This window comes from Amblyomma americanum, unplaced genomic scaffold, assembly GCF_052857255.1.
Source record: "Amblyomma americanum isolate KBUSLIRL-KWMA unplaced genomic scaffold, ASM5285725v1 scaffold_13, whole genome shotgun sequence".
Lineage (NCBI taxonomy): Eukaryota > Metazoa > Arthropoda > Arachnida > Ixodida > Ixodidae > Amblyomma > Amblyomma americanum.
In genome coordinates, this window is record NW_027526485.1 from 2,492,691 (window position 1) to 2,514,871 (window position 22,181).

The 22,181-nt window shown below is 47.7% G+C and overlaps 1 protein-coding gene across 50 annotated transcripts in view; it reads right to left on the reverse strand.

The window, feature by feature from the left end:
• Positions 1 to 22,181, reverse strand: part of LOC144111913 (uncharacterized) — a 420,777-nt gene that overhangs the window by 381,637 nt on the left and 16,959 nt on the right. For 24 of the 50 annotated variants that reach the window (XM_077645002.1, XM_077644977.1, XM_077644992.1 and 21 more), the window contains 4 exons: positions 19,051 to 19,108; positions 16,101 to 16,203; positions 10,774 to 10,887; positions 7,913 to 8,263 (listed from right to left, as the gene is read on the reverse strand). In XM_077645002.1, the coding sequence (XP_077501128.1) occupies positions 7,913 to 8,263; positions 10,774 to 10,887; positions 16,101 to 16,203; positions 19,051 to 19,108 (626 nt within the window). Of the gene's footprint in view, positions 1 to 7,912; positions 8,264 to 9,705; positions 9,806 to 10,773; positions 10,912 to 16,100; positions 16,204 to 19,050; positions 19,109 to 22,181 lie in introns of those variants that run through there. The other 26 variants (XM_077644970.1, XM_077644953.1, XM_077644988.1 and 23 more) reach the window with 6 other exon arrangements.

Below are 22,181 nucleotides of genomic sequence, written 5' to 3' on the forward strand. Positions count from 1 at the left end.
TTTAGTTGTGTTCAGGAAAACAAAACTTTGAACCGCTGCCTTCTTTCCAGTTTGGCCATCACAAGTTTGCGTTTTTCTAATATATTGTGGAAGCGGATGATTGCTCTCTTTTCTGAGATGATAACATGCTGACTTGTATGTTTCATCATGTGCAGCTGCCAGTTGTCAGTGAGGCACTGGACGGCTCAGAAGTGCTCCTGTCATGGGAGGACAGCCTGCCTGAAGGAAGCAGAAGAGACGACCTCTCACAACTTGCGGCCAGCTCTCCGATTTGCAGTGCCAGTGCTGCAGTACCTGTACTGCAAAGCACAGGCAACAGCAGTGGCGACACAAGCAGAGCCAGTGCTGGCGCAAGCAACAGTGCTACTGCAGGGGCAAGGAGCAGTGCCGGTGCTGGCACAAGCGCCAAAAGAAGGGAACCCCAAAAGAGCCTCCACAAGCGACAAGGATCTGCTATAGAGCAGCTAGTTGCCGTCCATAAAGGAGAAAGCGAGGCAGCAGCAAAGGCCGACCACAAGGCACACAAAATGCGCAAGATAATGGTGCGCCTTCAGAAGGAAGCGAATGCCATAAATGCAAGCATGGTGCAACTGCTTTTAAAATTTCTAGACAACAAAGAAAATAATAACTCGCTCAATAAAGAGTGATTAAAACAGCTGGAAGTTATTTGATATTACAGTATGTGATGAGATGAAAGGTCTTTTACTGCTGAAAGTTTTGTGTTGTGTTTTGTGTTGTGCTTGACAAGGTACCAACAAGTTGCTGATTGGCAATGTGGCAAGACGATGGCCAGTTATACACGAAAATTATGAGCAAACAGCAAGTGATAGAATAGCTGCCAACACGCAGACCATGTGGCACAAACACAATAATGAAAAAGGTAGTACAATGGCAATGAAACAGCAACATAAACAGCAGTGCTCAACAAGAATGAATCATATAAAAATGGAAAGCTCATGCTGGCATTTTACTATCGTCTGTGAGCAAAACTGTTTGAAGAAAGAGATTTGTTTACAGGAAGTAATGAAATCTTCATTATTAGTTCATTAGAGATGGTTGCATGTAGGTGAAGGTTTGTTAGTCATAAGGAATACTAGTAGTTAATAGCCACGACGGCGGTTTTTCAATGGAGGTGCAAAGCAAGACACTCGTGTACTGTGCAATGTCAGTGCATGTTAATGAATCCCATGTGGTCGAAAATTTTGCAGCCCTTCACTACGGCATCACTCATAGCCCAAGCCGCTTTGGAACGTTAAACTCCATAAACCAAACCTATTTTATGAAGAACATGTAGGTTACGAAAATTACACTAGTTGTAACCTTCATAACCTTCACCCCAGTAGGGAGTATGCATCATGTGCGTGCAATGGTAGCCATTTAAGGTGAGCCGAACCCAGAGTCTGCTCCTTCAATAATGTGTGCGTAGCCCTGTTCAGGGCTGTTCCCTCTTGGTAGAGGTGTCCTTCTTAGCTGCTCTTGAGTTCCCCACGGACTGGGTTCTAGCTCAAGGCAAGGTGCTTGGCCAGGGCGCCCCGACAGCCACACCTGACATCTCTTCCCGGTTGCTTGTGCACACCGGCTGAGGCCGCCTGTCATCAGCGCTCTGCACCACACCAAACTACCGTATAAACGCGTGTAAGGGCCGCACTTTTTTTCCCAGATTCGGGGGGGCAAATTTCGGGGTGCGGCCCATACACGAGATTTTCGAGAAAAAAAAAAATTTTTTTTAAATGAAACCAAACCAATTTGGAATGCGCGGCATTTATTTACCGTTCAGGCATCACTCACGGAGTCTTCAGACTCCGAGCTGGTGCTGTGTTCAGGTAAATGTTCAGCCCACAGAAAGTCGTCTTCGGTCCCATCTAAACTGTTTGAAATTCCGGTCACTTTGAAACTCCGGGTTACAATGTCGGTCGACACGGAATTCCACGCGGACAAAATCCATCCAAGCACAGTCGCGAGCGGTGCCCTCTTAAGCCGCCCTGTTGGCGTCTCGTCGTGATTGCCATTGGCCATCCATTCCGAATACTGCCTTCGAAATTTAACCTTAAAAGGCCGATTGATGCTTACATCCAGGGGTTGCAGCATGCCGGTGAGGCCGCCCGGTATCACGGCCATGTCTGTGCGGATACCGCGCAGGCGTTCCTTAACCCTACCCGTCAAGTGACCGCGGAAGCTGTCCAAGACGAGGAGCGATCGTCAGGCCAGCATGGCGCCTGGGCGCTTCTCCCAAACGCTTTTTACCCAGTCGAGCACAAGCTCATCGTCCATCCAGCCCTTTTCTTGGGCGCGAATTACAATTCCCTTGGGGAAAACGCCTTTAGGAATCGATTTTCTTTTCAGGATGACATAGGGGGGCAGCTTCCGCCCGTCCGCGGTGACGCACAGCATAACGGTACACCGTTGGCACTCCGCGCTGGTTGTCCGCACGAAAACACTCTTCTTTCCTTTCAGTTCAACTGTGCAGCTCTCGGGACAGTCGAACCACACGGGGGTCTGGTCAGCGTTCGCTATCTGCGAAAATATATAGTTGTGCTCACGACGCAGACCGATGACATACTTCTGAAAGCTGAGCACCTTGTCGGTGTAGTCGGGGGGCAGCCGCTGGCACAGCGTGGTCCTTCGCCGAAATGATAGGCCCTTCCTCTTCAGAAATCTTCGTACCCAGCCGGCACTAGCCTTGAAGTCCTCGAGCGGTATGCTTTTAGCACGCGCCAAGGCTTGTGCCCTCACGCGCAGCATGTCCGTTGTCAACGCGTAGCCGTTGTTCCGCACTTCCATTGAATAGCATAGCAGCTCTTCTTCTAGCTCAGGAAATTTGCATGGCTTGCCTCAGAAAGCGTGCTTTTTGGAGCTTGTATTCTTCAACGCATCCCTTTGTCCGCACCACCGTCGGACACACTTCTCGTCCACGTCAAATTTCTGCCCGCGACACGCTTGCCGTGTTTGAGAGCGAACTCCACTACTTTCAGTTTAAAGCCCGCCGTGTAGCTGTTGAGGTGCTTGCCCATCGTGCAACAGTGACAATGCTCGGAGGCAGTTCATGAAAAAGTGAAGAACGACAGCGCACGAGAGCAACAACTATGCCGAGCGACCACGCTAACACAACCACCACAAAACGCATGCTTTGACAGCCAGAACAGAACAAAGTTAGACCTGGCGATACCGATGCCGATACGGATAGCGGAAGTACAGTAGCAGAAGCTCGCGGCAGAAGAAAAGATGATGATGATGACCCGCGGCCTCGGGCGCCATCCATGGGCGGCACCTCGAAGCTCCTGTGCGCATGTATTTCGAAGGCTATTCTTGCGTGTTTCCTGGAAAGTTTGGGTGCGGCCCTTACACGGATTTTTTTTTTATTTCAAATATTTCCTTTGGGAATACGGGGTGCGGCCCTTACACGGGTGCGGCCCTTACACGCGTTTATACGGTAGCTTGAATCACAGTGGTCACTAAGCTGCTCACAAATGTTGTGCAGCACACAAGCAGCACGGATCACATAACTGACATTGTGGATGTCATACTCAAGGCCGTTCAGCACCATTCTAAAGCGCGCCCTGACACGTCCAAAAGCATTTTCGACAACACGTCTGGCACTCGGCAGCCGGTAGTTAAAGGTCTGTGAGGGGGACCCAGAGGCACCTGGAAGGGGTACAGCTTCATCAGATGCGTCTGCAAGGGGAAAGCTTGATCACCAAGAATTGTGCCAACTCCCACACCTTCAATGAGCTATGTTTCTTGTCGGAACAACTCACCAGCCAGAGTAGCTGGCAGTCGAGACTTCTGAAACAGTGCCGGGTCATTGTTCCTACCAGGGCTCCCAACATTAGTGCATAGGAACCTGTATTTGTGGTCGACGACAGCAAGTAGAGCGACACTGTACCACCCCTTATGATTGTATTATTCAGCAGCTTCTTGCTTTGGGGGGCACACCTCGATATGACAGCCATCCACTGCACCGGCACCTTGAGAGAAACCACAGACTGCTGTGAATTTACACATGTGCTCGTAAAGCTCAGCTGGTGTTGGGAAATGCACAAACCGTGCTTCCAACTACTCCACTACCACGCCGGAAAATTTGCGAAATATTAAATTAACGCAGTGACTGCTGTGAATTTACACATGTGCTCGTGAAGCTCAGCTGGTGTTGGGAAATGCACAAATCGTGCTTCCAACTGCTCCACAACCACGCTGCAAAATTCGTGAAATATTAAATTAACTGATGCAGTGCTAACGCCAAACAAGTTGGCAGTAGTCCGCTCTTCTGCTGATGTTGCGAGGCGGTACAAGCCAATCACCACGCGTTTCTCCAGTGGAATCGCTTTCCGCATGTTGGTATCTTGCCGGCTCATGCTTCCACAAACAGCCACCGTGTACCGGAATGTGCCACGGTTGATCCGAAAGTTTTTTCGGAGTCCGCTGTCCGGAAGGTGCGGAAGCGTGGTCTCGTACCGCGTGTCTGGGCGCGGGTACGCTGACAGATCACAGACGGACAGGTGCGCCGCCGCCAACAAAAAGAGCTTCGGACGCCCCCGGTGTCACTTCGTCTCTTCAAGCATGACAATTTCAGCGCTTAGCGCCAGCATCTGTACGCGCAGGCGTTGTAGCGCTGCCTGATGCGCCACGAATGCAGCCCAAAATTGAGCGTCGCCCTCGTTCGCGACAGGCCTGCTAAGGGCCAACATAGGCTTGACACACAAGACATCCGCAGGATCTTAACTACACAAGCACAGCACTCACTGTGAAAGAAAAGCCACGAAAATAAACAACGACAGCAGTGAGCAGCGATGCGTCGCAGCGAGCAGTCACGGGGAAAAGAGGCTGAAGTAGCCAAACTAGAACGCGCAGTCGGCTACGAAGTCGACTGTGATCATTGTTTAGAACTTGTTTTTAGCAGGACTTGTCGGGCTAGTTGGTTGATCATAATGCAAAAAAGACGAACTGCGCAACAAGAACACGGACGAAAGGGAGGCTGCCTCCCTTTCGTCCGTGTTCTTGTTGCGCAGTTCGTCTTTTTTGCATTGTTTTTAGATTTCGGCTAACAACAACCACAAGCACAAAGAAAAAAGTTTTTAAGCCGGCCTTAGCACAAGAAACAATGTTTTTCCTCTTAAGTGTTCTTTTCAACGTAGCCCTGTTTAATAATATGCCTGAGTGGGCGACGTTTTAACTTCAATGAGGCGAGTATCACATGATCTGTTTCGTCGCACTAACCGAGATGGCTAAACTGTGTGTAAGCGCGGCGAACTGCAGTTAACTCTAACCCTGGTTAAACGCCTTAACTGTAGTAAAGCTTAACCACGGTTAAGGCTGCCCGTGTAAAGAGGGTATAAGCGTTCCCTACACGCAAACACAACACCCCCTGGAGCTGAAAACGCTCTTTCGCTTGACATACAAGTAGCAGGTATAGCCAGGTACTGCATGCACAATTTGCTCAAATGGGGGTACTTGGAGCGGCCAGTGGACTGCCACCATCCACAAGGGTCTTTGCTTGCCCCTTTCCAGTAGAACCTCCTCTCTATAAGCTGCTACTTCTTTGTTAGCAGCAGCTTTTGCCTACATCTGTTCCTTGTTCATAACCACAGAATCAAAAGCACTCCACACACAGGATGCCACCGAAGGGCACGACTTTGATGGTGCCTTGACTGTGTCTGCATTGGGTATCACTTCAAGTTCCATTGCCACGAGATCCTTGAGCCACATCAAATGGCCAGATGCATCATGAACTACTATTGCCTTGAATTGTGGATGCAAGAACGTAGCCATACTGGCAGCTTCATCAAAGAGATCCTTGGCAAAGTGAACCTTGACAGACTTCGCAAGGTTTTTGGCAAAGCTATGGTTGCCACCAGTGGTTTCAAGGCAGTGCAGTATGCCAAAGATAACTGGAATCTGGCAGGAAAGTGAAGGGTACTTTTCAGTACTTGCAATCACAGTTGCCTCACATAATGGCTTTAGGCCCTCCACAAATTCAGTTGCATTTCTCCACTCTGGAGAGTCCAAACTATCAACAGCAGTGTCAGACGAAGCAAGCTCGAGTGTGATGGCTTCTTTGAGCGCAAGCAGCTGTGAAAGCAAGAGGTACTGACTATTCCACCTTGTTTCTACGTCCTGAACAACATGAAGCACTTCCATGTTCAGCTGCTTCTGCCGGTCCTCAAGTCCTTTCTCTGCTGCAGGGCTATGCTTATAGTGTCCGACAATTGTCCTTGCTTTCTTGCACAGCCTACTCATGGCTGGTGTACACGACCTGGCGTCACTGATGGCCAGCTGAAGCGTGTGAGCAAAGCATGCCCGCTCCAACCATGGCAAGATTCTCGCAGCAGCTCGAATGTTACGGCCATTGTCTGTTACAATGTACTTGACACAGTCGTTGGGTATCTACCACTCGGAGCATAACTGCTCCAATTAAGTAGCAATGTCAATAGATAACTGAGCTTCAGGCATATGGCGCACGTTCAAGGTGAACCGTGCCATCTCGAACTGAGGACTGAGAAAGTGGCAGGTTAGGCTTAAAAAGCTCTCATTAGCACGGGAACGCCAAAGTTCACTGGTGAAGGCTAAGGCACTTGTGCCATCTGCAAGAGCTTTATGAAGCTCAGATCTCAACTTTGTAAGATGGCAGAGTATAGCCCGGTACTGCTTCTTTCATAAGCACTCCGAAGACGTGGTCTCTGACAATACTGTATGGCTGAAGTTCCAAAGCAATCATATCTCTGACTTGGATTGCTGCCGACCGGCAGAAGGCTTTTCAATATTCAGTAATGTTAGAATATTCGCACAATCTTGATGTATTCGGTAATTTTCGAATATTCGGAAAACTCCGAATATTGACTTCTCAAATCGAATACGAACCGAATAACAAAAATATTTGATTCGTATTCAAAACTTCGAATATTCTCACACCCCTAACAAATAGTCAGAGGACATTCGCCTTCCACGACTTCCGGAACAAGTCTTCGAGCTGACTGCCTTTCCTTACTCACATTATGCGCGGTTGAAAACTTTCCTTTTTGCTATCCCGAAATTGATATGCCCTATGTAGAAACTCCCAGCTGAATGCCAGCAACGGCAGCAATGACTCGCCATCAGGTGGTGGCACAGGGGCATTCTTCCCACTCCCTTTCAGTCAGTGCCACCCTACCGAAAGTGTAGCCGTGACGTCACGCCTGCAGCAAATGGCAGTGCCAGGCTCCCTAACAAGACATCGGGACAGTTATGCCTTTTGTAAAAGTAGTTGCAAAAACTACCATTACGCAGTGCACTCGCCGTTTGCACGGGGCAACAACGCTCGCGACGACCGAGAGGTAACCCACGGGTCGAGCCTCCGAATGCACTCCCCCTCCTCCCCTCTACACATTTGCTGCCCTGCACCACAGGTGGCGTCGTCCAAGGCGTGGCGGACACTGCAGCTATCCCGCTGTGCATTTTCAATGCGAACGCGCTGTAGGCCATCTCGATGGCAAAAGAGAGCGTCCCATTATCTCGAATGGCAACAATGGAGAACAAATAGCCAAGCCTATCCAAGCCAGTCCATCCGATTCACTCCGTCAGCGCCCGCAAATTCTGTTTAAATCAAAGATGGCGTCTTTCATGATGGTGGAGAACGGTTTGGTTGCGACAGCGATGGTCACTCGCGTCTATATTAGGCCAAAATAATGAACTTTCAGTTGTGAAACAATCTCCACAGTATTGCTGGCGTCTGTTTTAGTCCGATAAATCGAACTCTTTGACTCCACTAAGTCCGAAATAACAGTCGTGGATATGTACACGTTCCCATGAGGTGCACAGCAGTTCCTCAGTGAGCTCCGAAAAATTGGTCAGCTGGTGCACATTTTTTTTTTGGTCCAGGCTTTGACACCCTCAGGGATGCAACCAGCCCACAACAACCAGAGGAGTTTCCAGCACTCACCCACTGTGCCTGAGCGGTGACAAACTGCTGCTGCTCCAGGTTGGAAGGCCACTGGTTGGTGTCGCCAGACCAGTGGGGTGCCGCCCACCCTTCCTGAAGTGCACCTTCGGCCACCACGCCCCCGCTGCCATACTGCTGCTGCCCCCCCTCGGGCGGGGAAGTGTACCCCAGCTGGGGAGGCAGCGATGTCCCATCGTTCACCACTGGCGCCACTGCTGCCTCATTTGTGCCACCCACTGTGGCCGGGTCGGGTGGCTGGGCCCTTCCGGTCCACACCTCTTGCGCAGCACCCCAGCTGTTCCAGGACTGCATGGGGGCTGATGCAGCTGTATCACCGCCAGCCCCTGGCTCCTGCGAGTCAGAAAGGAGGCTGCGGTCAGATTCCACAGAAGCAAAGAAGGCTTCAGAGGCAAGGCCAGCTGCTGCCTATCTCAGGTTGGGCTACAGAGCAGCTGCTATAACATCTGTGCAGTGACAACACATGACGTGTCTATACCTTCTTAGCACCTCCCTCTTGTGTGTCTGCACCTCCTTTACAGGTGCAAGAAAAGCAAACTTTGTCAAGTGCAATTTTTACTTGAATGCTTATTGTAAACAGTTTTGTACAATTGACTCCCCCCTATATAACGCCCAAAAGGATGTTTAGGGTATAAAGTAAATAAATAAATGGTGATAACATCAATTCTTGAAAGCAGCAATTGCAATATGTTGAATCACTGTAAAGCGGCAGTTCCGATTAAGACGTAGTGGCATGAAATCCCCAACTCAGCTTCCATTAAAGCTCATGCCCACTTATGGGGCAGTGGCTTATCACGAACGTCTCGATTAGTAAGTACCTATTGTCACGTATGAGGCTAAAACAGTATCTCCTAAAGCACCCATGAACTATGCCGTGCATCACAAAGAAGCTTAACCGGTGCTCCTATGATGCAGATTGTGGCATTACGGTGATACTGAGCACTTGCAGCTACCCTTGCAGAATCCACTCTCCCCTCCCGTCCCTGGTGGCGGGGGTCCACCCCTACGCTGTGCAAATGTTCTCACTGTCACATGACTCAGCTTCACAGTTCAGGCTAGCCGCAACAAAGTTTCATTTTCCTTAATGTAGCCACTGTTGCCGCTTGGCTGACTCCCATCACAGTGCAGGTGTGATTCACGGCTTCAAGGAGACAGTGAATGCAGAAGAAAATGATAGTGTATTTCAAAGCGAAGCGCACCGCAAAACGCACCACAACCCTGACTTTTATATAGTAAAACTGTCAACAACTGCCGTTTTGATGACAGGCAAAATGCATACCATTATACACAAGCCACCACACAGTGCGTTATCACCGGTTGCGATGCTAGTAGACCTAGTTACGAAGGCCAACGCTTCAGCCGTTTGTCAGTTCTTATCGTTTCCCCACCTTCGCTTTCTTGTCACTTCATACTGTGGGCGCAGTGCAATTCCTGCAATGGAGGGTTCGCTTCCGTGTCTAGACTTCATTTCAGCCCAAGCGTTCGTCAGTGAGGTGCCGAAGGCAGTACAGCCATCGTACACAGAGTTGATAAAAGCCGTCGCCACCCGTCGTCTATGTATGTGACACATAGCGAGCTTTAGTTACAAGGAGCTTCAGAAGTGCACTAACTATTGACCACATTGGGAATAAGTTAGTGATTTTTTTCGGTGAAATTTGATTCTTCGGTTTGCTCGATTTTTTTTCAACACTTTCGTGGTCCCTAGAGAGTCTGAAAAACTGGTAGTCAACTGTATCTCAAGTGGTAACAATGAAGACCAAATATCCAAACCTAACCAAGCCAGTCCATCTGAGTGCCTCTGCTGAAATCCAAGATGGCGCCTTCCGCAGTGGCGGAGGAGGACTGGCTGGTTGTGACAGCGATGCCCGCTCGAGCCTATATTACGCCAAAAAAAAAAAAAACTTATGGTCGGAAAATGATCTCCACGGTATTTCTGACATCTATTTAGGAGTGAAAAACTTTTGGACTCCACAGAGTCTGAAATATCAAGCATATATTCATGACCAATATTTCGGACTCTGTGAAGTCCAAAAGTTCGATTTTTCGTACATAGTCCTATGAGGGGCGTGACAGATTCTCGGCGAAGTCTGAAATATTGTGCATGTCTGACTTACTAGAGCCCCAAAAATCAGTCGGTTACTGTAAGCCAGTGCTAAAATTTTTCCCTTTTTAAGTTCACATATTTTTTTTTTACAGTGCGATAAATAAGCGAGCCTCAACAAAGCCACAAAAACCTCAATGACCAATTCTTAATAACAACAAAAACTGGACAGACTTGTTCTCAGTGTCTGTAACAGCTGAAGGTAACAAACTATGCAAACAGCAACAGTGCCTAGCTGCAACTGGTCCCAACCATAGCTGATACTCCCAGCAACAGAAGAGTGGTGGATCGGGCTAGTTAGAAGTAGCACTCGTCCATGTCTGTTCCTTCTTTGTCCGTGTTCTAATAGTGCTTGCGAAAAACGAAAAATCATCAAGACAAGGGCATACATTCTTTATTTTCTTCTGTTTGTAAGCTGAAATATTTGGCTCATGATTTATGGGGGTTTAACATCCCAAAGCGCCACAGGCCATAAGGGACGCCGCAGTGAAGGGCTCCGTAAATTTCGACCACCTGGGGTCCGTTAACATGCACCAACATCGCACAGTACATGGGCCTCTAGAATTTTGCCTCCATCGAAATACCACTGTCGTGGCCGGGATCGCACCGGCATCTTTCAGGTCAGCAGTCATAACCACTGAGCCACCACAGCGGCACCGTGAGCTGAAATGCGGGTGTGGTAGCTCAACCACCGCCAAACTGATGTACACATCACAGGACATTGTGAAGTAAGCACAGCCACCTGGTGAGCAGCCCAGTTCCAGTAGTTGTCCCCCTGTGCTGGGCCCCCGCAGTGGACTGCAGAACCAGCAGTGCTGCCATTGGCCGCACCTGTCACGGCTGAAGGCCAGCCCTCCTGCATTGCCAAACAGCAGCATGTCTGTGGCTCCGTCAAGCTGGACTCAGGCTAAGAGGCAAACAGTTTGGAGCAGTTTACATTTCTTTATGACGCACCCTCCTTGCTGGTGTTTTCTTCGTTGCTGTCGCATTTTAAATGCCTTACCAAGTGCCTCACTTAGTAGGGTGCACAAGACAGTTGGTTCACCCGCAAAATTCACTTGAAAGTGCCTGCTCAAGATGCCAGACTGGTCACTCTCCATTAACTGTCAATCATTCTACAGTCCAGAAGAACAGCAGGTTTCCTCTAAGTGCAACCAAACCTTGAAAGTCTCACTGCTCTGCTGAGCTAAGCAGCAGGTGTGCAAGTTACACTAAAGTTGTTGTATTTTGGAGATTTATTTATTACTTCAAACCTATAGCTAGGCATGCGCAAACAGTGGTTTCTTCCGTTCAAAGCAAATAGCAATTTTCTTCAAATAATTTCGAAGCAAATATTTTCAATAGTTCTTGCACACAAAAATGGTTAAAAGGCACAAAAGCAATTTTCAAAATGATGCAATTTTCAAACACACAAGGCCATTACATGAAAAAATGAAAGAATGCATTAAAGCTTTGTCACTCACTGAAGCTGTGTAAACTTTATGCAAAAATGGCCATCGGAAATTGGGGGAGCTGACTTGCATGCGGTGCCGACGTATCTGTGGGGTGTGAGTCCTATATGTGGGGCCTCCAACTGCTGCTCTTAATTGTGCACCTGTTGCTTTTAAACGGCAACTCAATGACACCTGCTAGATGTATGCATTGCACACACAGCGCCCCGTGCCAGCCTGCATTAGGCATTGGAAAGGGGCACTCATCTCCACATCGTGCTAGCTCCCCTTTATGCATGCGCTGTCATGCTTGTTTAGCAAATTTCACGCGGAGAACAGCGGCTGCAGCAGCTGCAGTCAGCTCAGGCTTGTTCTGCAGAAGTCAAGGGAGCCGCATCTTTTCCTATTAGAGATTTAACATAGCGTGATCTGCTTCCACGAGGAGCCACTGCGCTTGCACAGATCGCTCCGAGAACGCCACAAGGTGCCGGCCAGCTGTTTTCACGCCTGTCCCGTCAGGACCAATTAGCGCAGGCACACTGGTGGCACGCAGAAGCGGATCATGCTATGCTAAATCTCTCTATTGATGCACGTTGGCGTGCCGGCACGTTTGCATGCGGGTAGAGCAGCATCAGACACTGGCAGGTACAGATCATCAGCAGCAGCAGCAGCCTGACTACGCCCAAAGGCCTCTCCTATGTCTCTCCAACCCTGTAGCTGGTGGGTAGAGCATCCACCTCACGTGCAAGAGGACCGGGGTTCGAATCTCGGTGCCGCACAACTCTCCACTGGGTTAAAAAAAAACTCCACGGAATTGCATAACCAGGCCTGAGGTGCAGCCTGATCTAAGTGACCAGAACCAACAATGCACTCCCTCAATAGAGCAGGATTTGGCTACAATGGTGTAGTACTCGGCCACAACCTCCTATGAACAAACAATTTAAAGTACAGATCTAGGCACCGCATTTCCACCTGTTCATGTCTGATGCCACGAGCATGTGCAGACTGGCTCCAGCATATGCGTGGGAACACAGGCAGGCAGCGCAGAGTAAGGGCTTTGGTTGCATGCCTGCTAGAGTAGGTACTGCTGAGACACACAGCAAGAGTTCCAGAAGCATTCACTCATGATGAGTACTTTACTATTCGAATGAATACCATATAAACACATGTAAGGAAGGGCCACACCCATGTGCGGGCCGCACCCTGTTTTCCCAAAGGAAATATTTTTTAAAAAAACATCCGCGTAACGGCCGCCCACATCTAAACTTTCCACGATCTACGCAGGAAAAGCCTCAAAATGTATGTGCCGTGGCCTCCGCAACCAGCTCCAGCTCCGAGCAATGGTGCGCTTCATCACAGAGGCCACAGGAGCTTCCAGGCACAAGAGCTTCCAGGTGCCACTCACAGATGGCGCCTGAGGCTGCGCAGACCATTTTTTTGGCTCGTGACGCCGTCGAAGGAGGCCGCTTTTTTCGGACCTCCAGAGACTTCGTCCGAAGCTAGGTGCTTTTTGGTGTTTGCTTGTGTACATGCTGCAGGGGCGATAGTTTCAAACCATGTTAGGAAGGCTAGCGGAGGTGTGTGTGCAGTAGGTCTTTGTGTAGGAATTTTGGCAGGCTTTTACGTTGCGTAGTGCTGATGGTTTTTGGTGTAGGAATTTTGACGGGCTTTTACGTTACGTAGTTGGCTGGACAATGGGTCGGCAAGCTAGGAAAGTCAAGGTGGACGGGGAGCTAGTGCAGTGCCAGGAGTGCGGGCGTTTGTGCTGTTTAGGCGAGACTGAGTTCGGGAGCTTAGCCGAGGCAGAGGGGGCTAGCTTCGCGTGCAGGATATGCAAGCGTTTTGAGGAGGCCGTTCAGACGTTGAAAGGGGAATGGGCAGCTAGGATTAAGCAACTCAAAGGGGACCTGTAGGTGGAACGAGAGGAACGGATTCAGCTAGAAACTCAGGTCACCGAGTCGCTTAAGAGGGAGGAGGCTAATGCCGACCTGTTGGAGCGAATTGTGGGCGAGCTGAAGGAGGAGCGAGAAAAGCGGGCCCAGCTAGAAGAGCAGGTAGAAGCGCTCAGGTCGCGGCCGGCAGGGCACCCCTGTTCATGGCAGTGTCAGGTGGTGGACGAGGACAGCGAGGTAAACCCAAAGGAGGCTCGTCGATCCTACAGCGCTGTAGAGCAGCAGGCTTTGAGTAGGGAAGACAGAATGGTAAAAACGGGCATGGCGAGGCGTGACAGTAGCATATGGCGGCGGGAGAGACAGCTAGCAGAATCCGGAGGGCAACAGTCGCAATTAGGAAGCAAACGGTTAGAGAGCAGGAGGATTCTGGTAGTCGGTGACTCGAACATAGCGAGGGTTGAGGGTTGCCTACTGTGAACACTTGTGGGATCCCAACAACACCAGCACTGAGTTGCAAGTGGAACATATTTCGGAACATGTGATTCATAAGATACTTCAACGTTTTCCTACCGAGGCACGAACCTGAACGAAAAACAAACTTCCCAGGTTTCCAGGACTTTCAACCACAGCCTACATAACCTTTGAAATGAGGATGTGCCCCCCATCTTCCTGCAGAAAATCATAACCCACAGAGATATTACGCAGGTTGCCTCATAGTCAGGAAGATGTACAGCCATGGACATAAGTTTGCGGGATGGCGGTTGGCGGAAAACAATTACTTCTGTGCACTCGGGCAAAACAGGCCAATGAAAGGTACTGAAGGTCCACGAAAGGTATTGAATCTTGAGGGAACAGCATGCTCCAGTCACAGAAAAAATATCAACTGCATGGCTAGCAAAGCAATGTAGAAATTAATTTCTTCCCGTGAATGCGCAAACTTTCATCTATGACTGCACACTACAATGTGTATGCCACGTATGCAATACAAATGGGAAAAGCATACAAAATACAATTTCAACCATGCAGTTTAATCTCCAATACATCATTTGAAAGAAGAAAACGCAAATAAATTTAGGTGTTTATGGTACTTTGAGCATCTTCTTCAGCTGAGCCCACTTATAACACTCACTTAGTACGAACAAAAACCACGCAACCGTTACAATTTATGTTAGGTCTATGCTATGGCTACTGCTTTCACTTTTCACATGAAGACAAGCGAAAAGGGTGCAGGTTATGCAAAGAAAAGAAAACAAGACAACAAAAGAAAGTCCCCCGCTGGTGCGCAACATCACCTCGGCTTCCACACCCTTAAAGGTGCACTGAAGAGGATTCCAAGCCACCGCGGGAACTCGTTCTACATGCTCCGAGCATTCTTAGAAACCACGAAATATTGTCCTGTGTAGTCGATTTCCCTATTAAATCGGAAAAACCTCCAGGCTCCCACCTTTTATTTTTAACACACCTCGGAAAGTAGGAGGAGTCAACCAACGCATGAAGTGCCTTTAAGCCAGTTGCGTGGCGGCTTCGGTTTCGCTTCTATTTTGTTTTTTTATTTTTCCGTGAATAAATAGCTTCAGTCGCAGACAGCATAGCCACAGATTGGGCCCACGGAAATAAAAAGCACGTGGACTATTTGCTTTTGCAGACCACTCTGTATATTACTAAGTATCACTGCACCGATGGCAGAGCGGCAAGCCGCCATGCGAGTGGCTGAAAGGCACTCCACGCGTTGGTTGACTCCTCCTACTCTCGGAGGTGAGTTAAAAAAAAAAGGCAGGAGCTGGGACATTTAATTCGATTTAACACAGAAATTGGCCGCACAGGACAATAATTCAAAGTTGCTAAGAATGCTTGGAGCATGTAGACCACCGAGTTTCCACAGTAAAAGGGCGAGCGCAAAATCCACTTTAGTGCACCTTTAACTGTGAAGTTTGCCCACTTTAGACAACAACTTTGTGGCAGAGGAGGAACGGCTCTCTCGTGGACTGTCAACAGTACCCGTCTTCTTTTTGAAAAACACGGAACCCCGCAAATCTTTAGCGACTAGTCTGAAAAACTGAACTGCCGGGCTCTACTCAATCTGGAATATCGATTGTAAACATGCATGAGGCCTGCAACGATTCCTCAACAAATTCTCAGCTATTAGAAACCAAGAAGTTGATCGACCACAGTGGTTCCCTCCACTGCAAACATATGATCAAAGTCGGTGCAAGGTTTACACCAAACATTCAACCACTTCCACTCATTTCATTTAAGCTCGTGCCACACCAAATGCAGTGTCACCCCACACCATGTGTCCCCAAAACAAAACAAGCATCAAATAAAAAGCTGGAAAAAAATTACCCCAGGACGGTCACAACTATGTAGTGCGAGATTCAGCAATATCTGTGTAGGCATTTAGTTTTGGCAGGCGGCTGTTCCAAACAGAGCCACCCGCAGGCTTATGCGACCCAGGTTGGCCGTGACATAAGGTGAAATCAAACGACGAGACATAAATGGACGCACAGCATTAATAAAGGCCTTAGCACATCCCACGTGGTGTCATGCGGGATGACAACCATACCGAGGTTGCCATGGTAACCGGTAGGTGTGTTATGGCGATGCGCAAGCCACGGACGAGCGCCTGACAGCTATCGCTGTAAAACCAAACTTGCTACCTCAGCGAGAGCTCTCCAGTGGAAACATTCACCTTCAACATGAACAGGTGAACTATTCCACCACAGAGAATACCGGATACTGTTGCATACCTGCAAATTGCTTTGTTGCTGTCGCTGCTGCTGTTGTGGGTCCAGCAGTGCCGCAGGATACTGCGTTGGCTGAAAGGAAGTGGACCCATCCCACTGGGGCATCCTGTACAGGAACAGGTACAGGCAGACATTTTCAAACTGGACATAGAGATAGGAAAAAAAAAACGATCAAGTGCTCACCTTTCCAAAGATAATAGTAACAAAAACGGTCGAGCGATCTACAGCCAAGCTCTGCCCTCTGTATGCATAAAAAGACCATGGTTTCCATAAATATTGTAATTTAATTGATTTCATCAGCTCTGACCAATGTGCCTTCTAAGGAAAAGGAATCCTATTTATTTTATTTGTTATCAGGATCTGGTGTCATGCATACTAATTAAGTAAAATACTTGGGCGCGACATTCACTGAAAAGTTGAGCTGGGAATCCGACGTAGGTGACATCTGTACAAAAGCACGGCGACAACTTGGATTCCTCCGACGAAAATTGTCGGCGGCACCCTCGCATGTAAAGCTTAACGCCTACAAGACCCTAGTAAGACCCATTCTTGAGTACAGCGCCATAGTCTGGAACCCCCGTCAGTCTTATCTCAAAAAGAAATTAGAATTCAAAACCTTGCTGTCCGTTTTCTTTATTCACGTTACTCGCGTTACGATAGCGTGACACTTCTAAGCAAAAGGGCGAGCATCTCAACGTTAGACTGCTGACGAAATGTTGCGAGATTGATATTTCTTGAGCTTTCTTTCGATTGTGTTACCATAGATAAAAGATGCCTACCTAAAGCCACCTCATCAACACTCGAAAAGAATCAATCATGACATGTGCATAAGACCGCTGCCTGCAAGGTGTGATGTACTACCTATTTAAGTTTTCACATTTTCTTCGTGCCATAGAATTATGGAATAGCCTGCCCCACCAGTTTTCATTATGAATGACCTGTCAGTTGATGCGTGTGCTAAAGATCTTTATCTTTCTTCGAAGTCAATTTTGTGAAAAATTAATGCTAGCCAATGCTTTCTTTTTATTTGTTGGCTGAGTTTACAGCTGTGCACTCTACTGATGTGACGATTCACACGTGCTTTGTTTCCTTGATTAATGTTTTGGAACACCTTGACTTTTATTTTGTACGTATTGTTACATCATTCCACTCCTGTCAGAGCCTAGGAAAAGCTCACAGTATTGTGGAATAAATAAATAAAATAAACAAGACCGTGCAACACACGCACACAAACTTGACAAGCATACCTATAATGCAGAACACATGCAGTTACACAAAGGCCTTTATTTTATCACTAGTAACATTGCCACAATGCAGTGATTTATGGCTTATGGGGGTTTAATGTCCCAAAGCAATTCAGGCTATCAGGGATGCCATAGTGAAGGGCTCTGGGAATTTCAACCACTTGGGGTTCTTTAACGTGCACTGACATCGCACAGTACACGGGCCTCTAGGATTTCGCCTCCATCGAAATTCGACCGCCATGGCTAGGATCGATCCCGTGTCTTTTGGGTCAGAACCCGAGCCACACAGCCACTCAGCCACCACCGGCTCAATTTAGAACCGAACAACAGAACAGGAGTGGAAAATGATGTCTAGCGCTAATAATTTCACACCATGTATGCTGCACTTAAAGGGGCTGTGAAACACTGCTTGATGGGATGCCAACTATACTTCAAGTGAATTCTTTATCTCACACAGATGTTGACTAAAAAAAATTACAGGAATCGGCGCATAGGAATGGGAGTTATTCAATGAACTAGTTTCAAAATACAAGCAAACAAAATTCTACCCTCAACCCTATTTTTACGATGCCTCCCATTCCCATTTCACTTTCCCAATGACGCCACTAGGTGGGACCAATCAAAACAGCCTATCTGATCATGTCAAGGAAGTTTGCCCACATGCACACCTTGCATACCATGGTTGACCATTCACTGCAACTCATTTTTGCCAAGGCTGGTAGCGTCATGTCCATGGTTACGACGTGGACGCCCAGCTGGCCCACCAATGCTTCATCGTCACGTCGAAGGCGCAGAAGGCAACATTGATCAATGGCCTTCCCTGACTTATCCGAACTCAAGCGCGAGATATTGCGACGAAGTGACAACCTGCGCGAGATACTAGATACTTTTAGCATAGCATGTACTGCTACCGCTTAGTGCGTACCGTAACCGTAACCCGCCACTAAAGATGCGGCGATTAGTAACGGCGAGCAAGGCGCATGCGCTGTTGATGAGAACGTGGCACCATCTGGCGCCATCGCCCGGTGATCCTTCAAAAGCTGACAATGTGCGCTGGTAAATGTGAAATGAATGGCTTTTTTCTTTGCGTCCTTCCTTGGGACCGCCGCAAACGCTTGTAGAGTGAAATGGCCCGATCAGATTCATTCCGCGAAGCCGTTCTCAGGTACATAGAGAGTAGCCAGAAGTGCTGTGTGCTAGGTCACAGATGTGTACAAAGAGGTGCAGGCCTTCAATGCAAAACAATAGCCAGAGCCTCTGGTGTTTTTTTTTTTTACTTGATTTGCAGTGCTTTTACGCAAGGCAAATGTGTTGCTTTTGTTGATCCAATATAAAGACCAAAGCAAACACAACTTGCAATATATCTACTGTTTGCCTAACCATCAAGCTCTCATCCAATGATGTCATATTCGCTGCTAAAAACTGCCAAAGTGTGGTGGCACCATCAGTGCCTTGAATTTGTTTTTGCGAGCTAATTAAAATTTTAAAAACCAGAATATATGCGGTATGACTGATACTATTATAACTCACTCTATGCAACCAATAGGCACAATGATGAACTGATGCGTTTCACGACCCCTTTAACATTCAGACAAACATCTGCACATTCAACTGCTATACACAGCCACTCAACTCTTTGACACTGCCTGCAGTAAGCTATTATATCAGGCAAGAACAATGCATCCGGAGAGTGAAAATGTGCCTCTTACACTTCACCGACTGGCTGAGGTAATGTCTTTGCTGGTTGGGCTGCCTCTGCTGCTTTGCCTGGACACGTGGATCAGGGAAAAAGAAAAAAAAAACACAATGACCCTCACGCGACCCGGATGATGATAGTTCACCAATGGCTTGTGTGCAAACGCAATATGAGAGCACAACTCTATCAGTTTTGAGGGTACTGCTGTGGATTCAAAGTCTTTTCTTCTGCTAGGGAATACAGCACAGTAGCAACATGAACGAGTCAAGAAAAGGATGCAGACACAGGCGCAGACAACTAACTGCGTTTGTCGCGTCAAACTGGCTTATACAGGCTGCAAGCCTCCAATCACTCATATTGTCATCTGTGCCCAGAAACAGCAGCTCTTTTTTGCTTAGACGTACAGAAGGCTTGCTGACACATTTATCAGAGAATTTTGAAATGCATGAGCTTCTGTTACCACCTTTGTGGTGGTGTCCTGGCACATGCATAGAACAGCTGTTCTTACGAAGGCAAGTGTACACTTCTTGCAATGGCTACAATGTAGGCATAGGTTCCCCGAGTTCATATCCTTGAGATTTCTTTTGTGTTGTTGCAGTTTGGTATTCAGACACCTCCCAGTTTGGCTAATACAGATATTGCCACATCACCGAGGGATTGAATAAACATTTTTTTGGCAGTTTACGAGATGCAGACAATGTTTAGTGAAGCAGTCATGCTCTCTAGTGGTGTCAGAGTTAACCATTCTACACAACTGGTGCAATTTCTTTAGGCCCAAAAAGACAACATCAACTCTTGCCTCACTTCCTATCTCTTTCATGTTGTGTGACACAGCATGGAGGTAAGGTATTCTTCCTCTGACAGCCCCTTGCGCTAGGTTCTACCCTCCTTGATTTTTTAAGCATGCTTTCTGCTGCAGCAATTAGAAGGTGTGCTGGGTAACCAGCTTCCTCGAAACAATGCGCTCTTCACTGATGAGCACCTTCCTGCTGGTGTTTATCCCATTTTTCAAAAGCACTGATGAAGCAAGACTTAACGAAAGCCCTTTTTACTAACTTAGAGTGAGTGAGCCATAGCATATGGAAGGACTGGCTTGTTGCCCCTTGGCTCGCAGGCCCAGTACACATGTTCAGAGCCGAAGTATACACCCAAATCCAAGAACCTAATGTGGCCGCTAACTGGGCACTTGTGAGTTACTGTCAATGAACACTGACACAACTTTGGACACTCATGTCTGAAAACACCCATTTGTCGTTTTTCAGGATTACCAGAAAATCGTCCAGACCTAAAGACGCTGACTATTCCAAACTCGGCGCATCGATCCTGTAGCTTACGGTCTCGCACAGAAGGGTATACATCGCTCAAGATGGCCGCATAGGTCGGCACACTCACTCACGAGTGCACTCATATCGCCTCACTCTCATCTATGAGTGAGTGGATGTGAGTGGACCCGAGTGTGAGCGAGTGAGTCGAGGCATAGGTCGGCACTCTCACTCATGAGTGCACTCATATCGCCTCACTCAATCTCACGTCTGTGAGTGTGAGTGGACATGAGCCACTTCGCTGCCACTTCAGCAGTGGCAGCGGTGGAGAATGCATGCAAATCAGCACTCTGTTACTGCTTCGTGCAGCTATCACTGTTCACGCACCAACTTCAAGGCCCGCCTAGAGGAAAAACCTGCCTAACAACCACCCGCTCGAGTCCTGTGTCTGCTGTGTCCGTTTTACAGACACTTTCGCCTGGGTGTGTTGCAATTCCCGTTGCATCAACAGCCGCTGCTAGTATCACCAAGCTGAGATTCCAGGCAGCCCTACTCGGACAAGTGATACCCACCATCGCGCACTTCGGCAGTGGCAGCAGCAGAGAGTGTACGCAAATCAACACCCTGTTAGTGCTTTGTGTAGGTTGGTGTTCTTTTTTAGCAATACCATGATATTCCACATTCAATTTTGAATTGCCATTTCCCTGCCGCAGTTTAGAGTGTTGAATTTCAATTCTGCGGGGTGTTCATACATTTCAGTGCATTGAGTGTTTTTTTTTTAGTGGTCTGCAGAGTTAATTATGACTAAAGAGGCGGCAAAACAAAGGGAAGACATGAAGTCTGAATCTGCCAGACTGACGAACTTAAGCAAGAATTTAAGTTGCAACGAGAGGCACTGGAGCGGGACATGCGCAGTGAAATCAGGAAGCTGAAATTGGAGAAAAAAAAGCATTACCAAAAGCCTTGAGTTTGCTTTCAGCACTGTTGAGGAATTAAAATACCAACCTAAGAAGAAAGCTGCTGTAAACAAAAAGCTAGCAAGAGACAATGAGGCCCTCCCTGCTAAGTGCATTAGTCTAGAAAAGAAAAATTCGAATCTTGACATCCATTTTGTACACTCTGAATAGTATTCAAGGAGCTGCAATCTTCAGCTACGCAGTGTCGTCAAGCACGAAGATGAAAACTTTATCAACATCATCTCCCAAGTTAGCTCGCTCATAAACGAAAGCACATCTGAGTCTAGCCTGGATGCCTGCCACCCTGTGCCTATGCGAGATTCTGATAAAACAATATCTCTCTTCAATTCAAACCACGTGCGAAATGCGATACAGCACTCATCAAGGCAAGGAAGCTGTGGCTTAAAAATACTGACCTTGGGTTTGATGAGACCACTCCCATATACACAAATGAATACCTTTGCCCCAAACTTAAACTGCTTTTAGGAAAGGCCACCAGCAAAAAAAAAAAAGGCGCACCAATGGAAGGCTGTATGGACACAAAATGGAAAAATCCTTGCCCAGAAGACCGATGAAGCGCCGATCATTCATGTCAAATACGAGGATGAGCTCGACAAAATATGCTGAACGCGTTTGACAGTGTAGCTTGTTCTTCAATCAAGGAATACTTTCAGTTTGCTTTGCCCCATAATCTTAAATTGCCCCACACCTTGCAAACTTGAGTTCGGCATATCAATGCCCGGTCTGCATCTAACAAGGAGGATGAGAAATTTTATTACATATTTATGTCTGAATCATGGTACCACAGTGACAGCAAAATAGTGATTATTGGCTATAACCGGTTTTTCGTAAATCGGTCTACTAGACGAAGAGGTGGCATCACAATCAATGCTAAGGATAGTATAAGATGTGAGTTAATCTCTGCT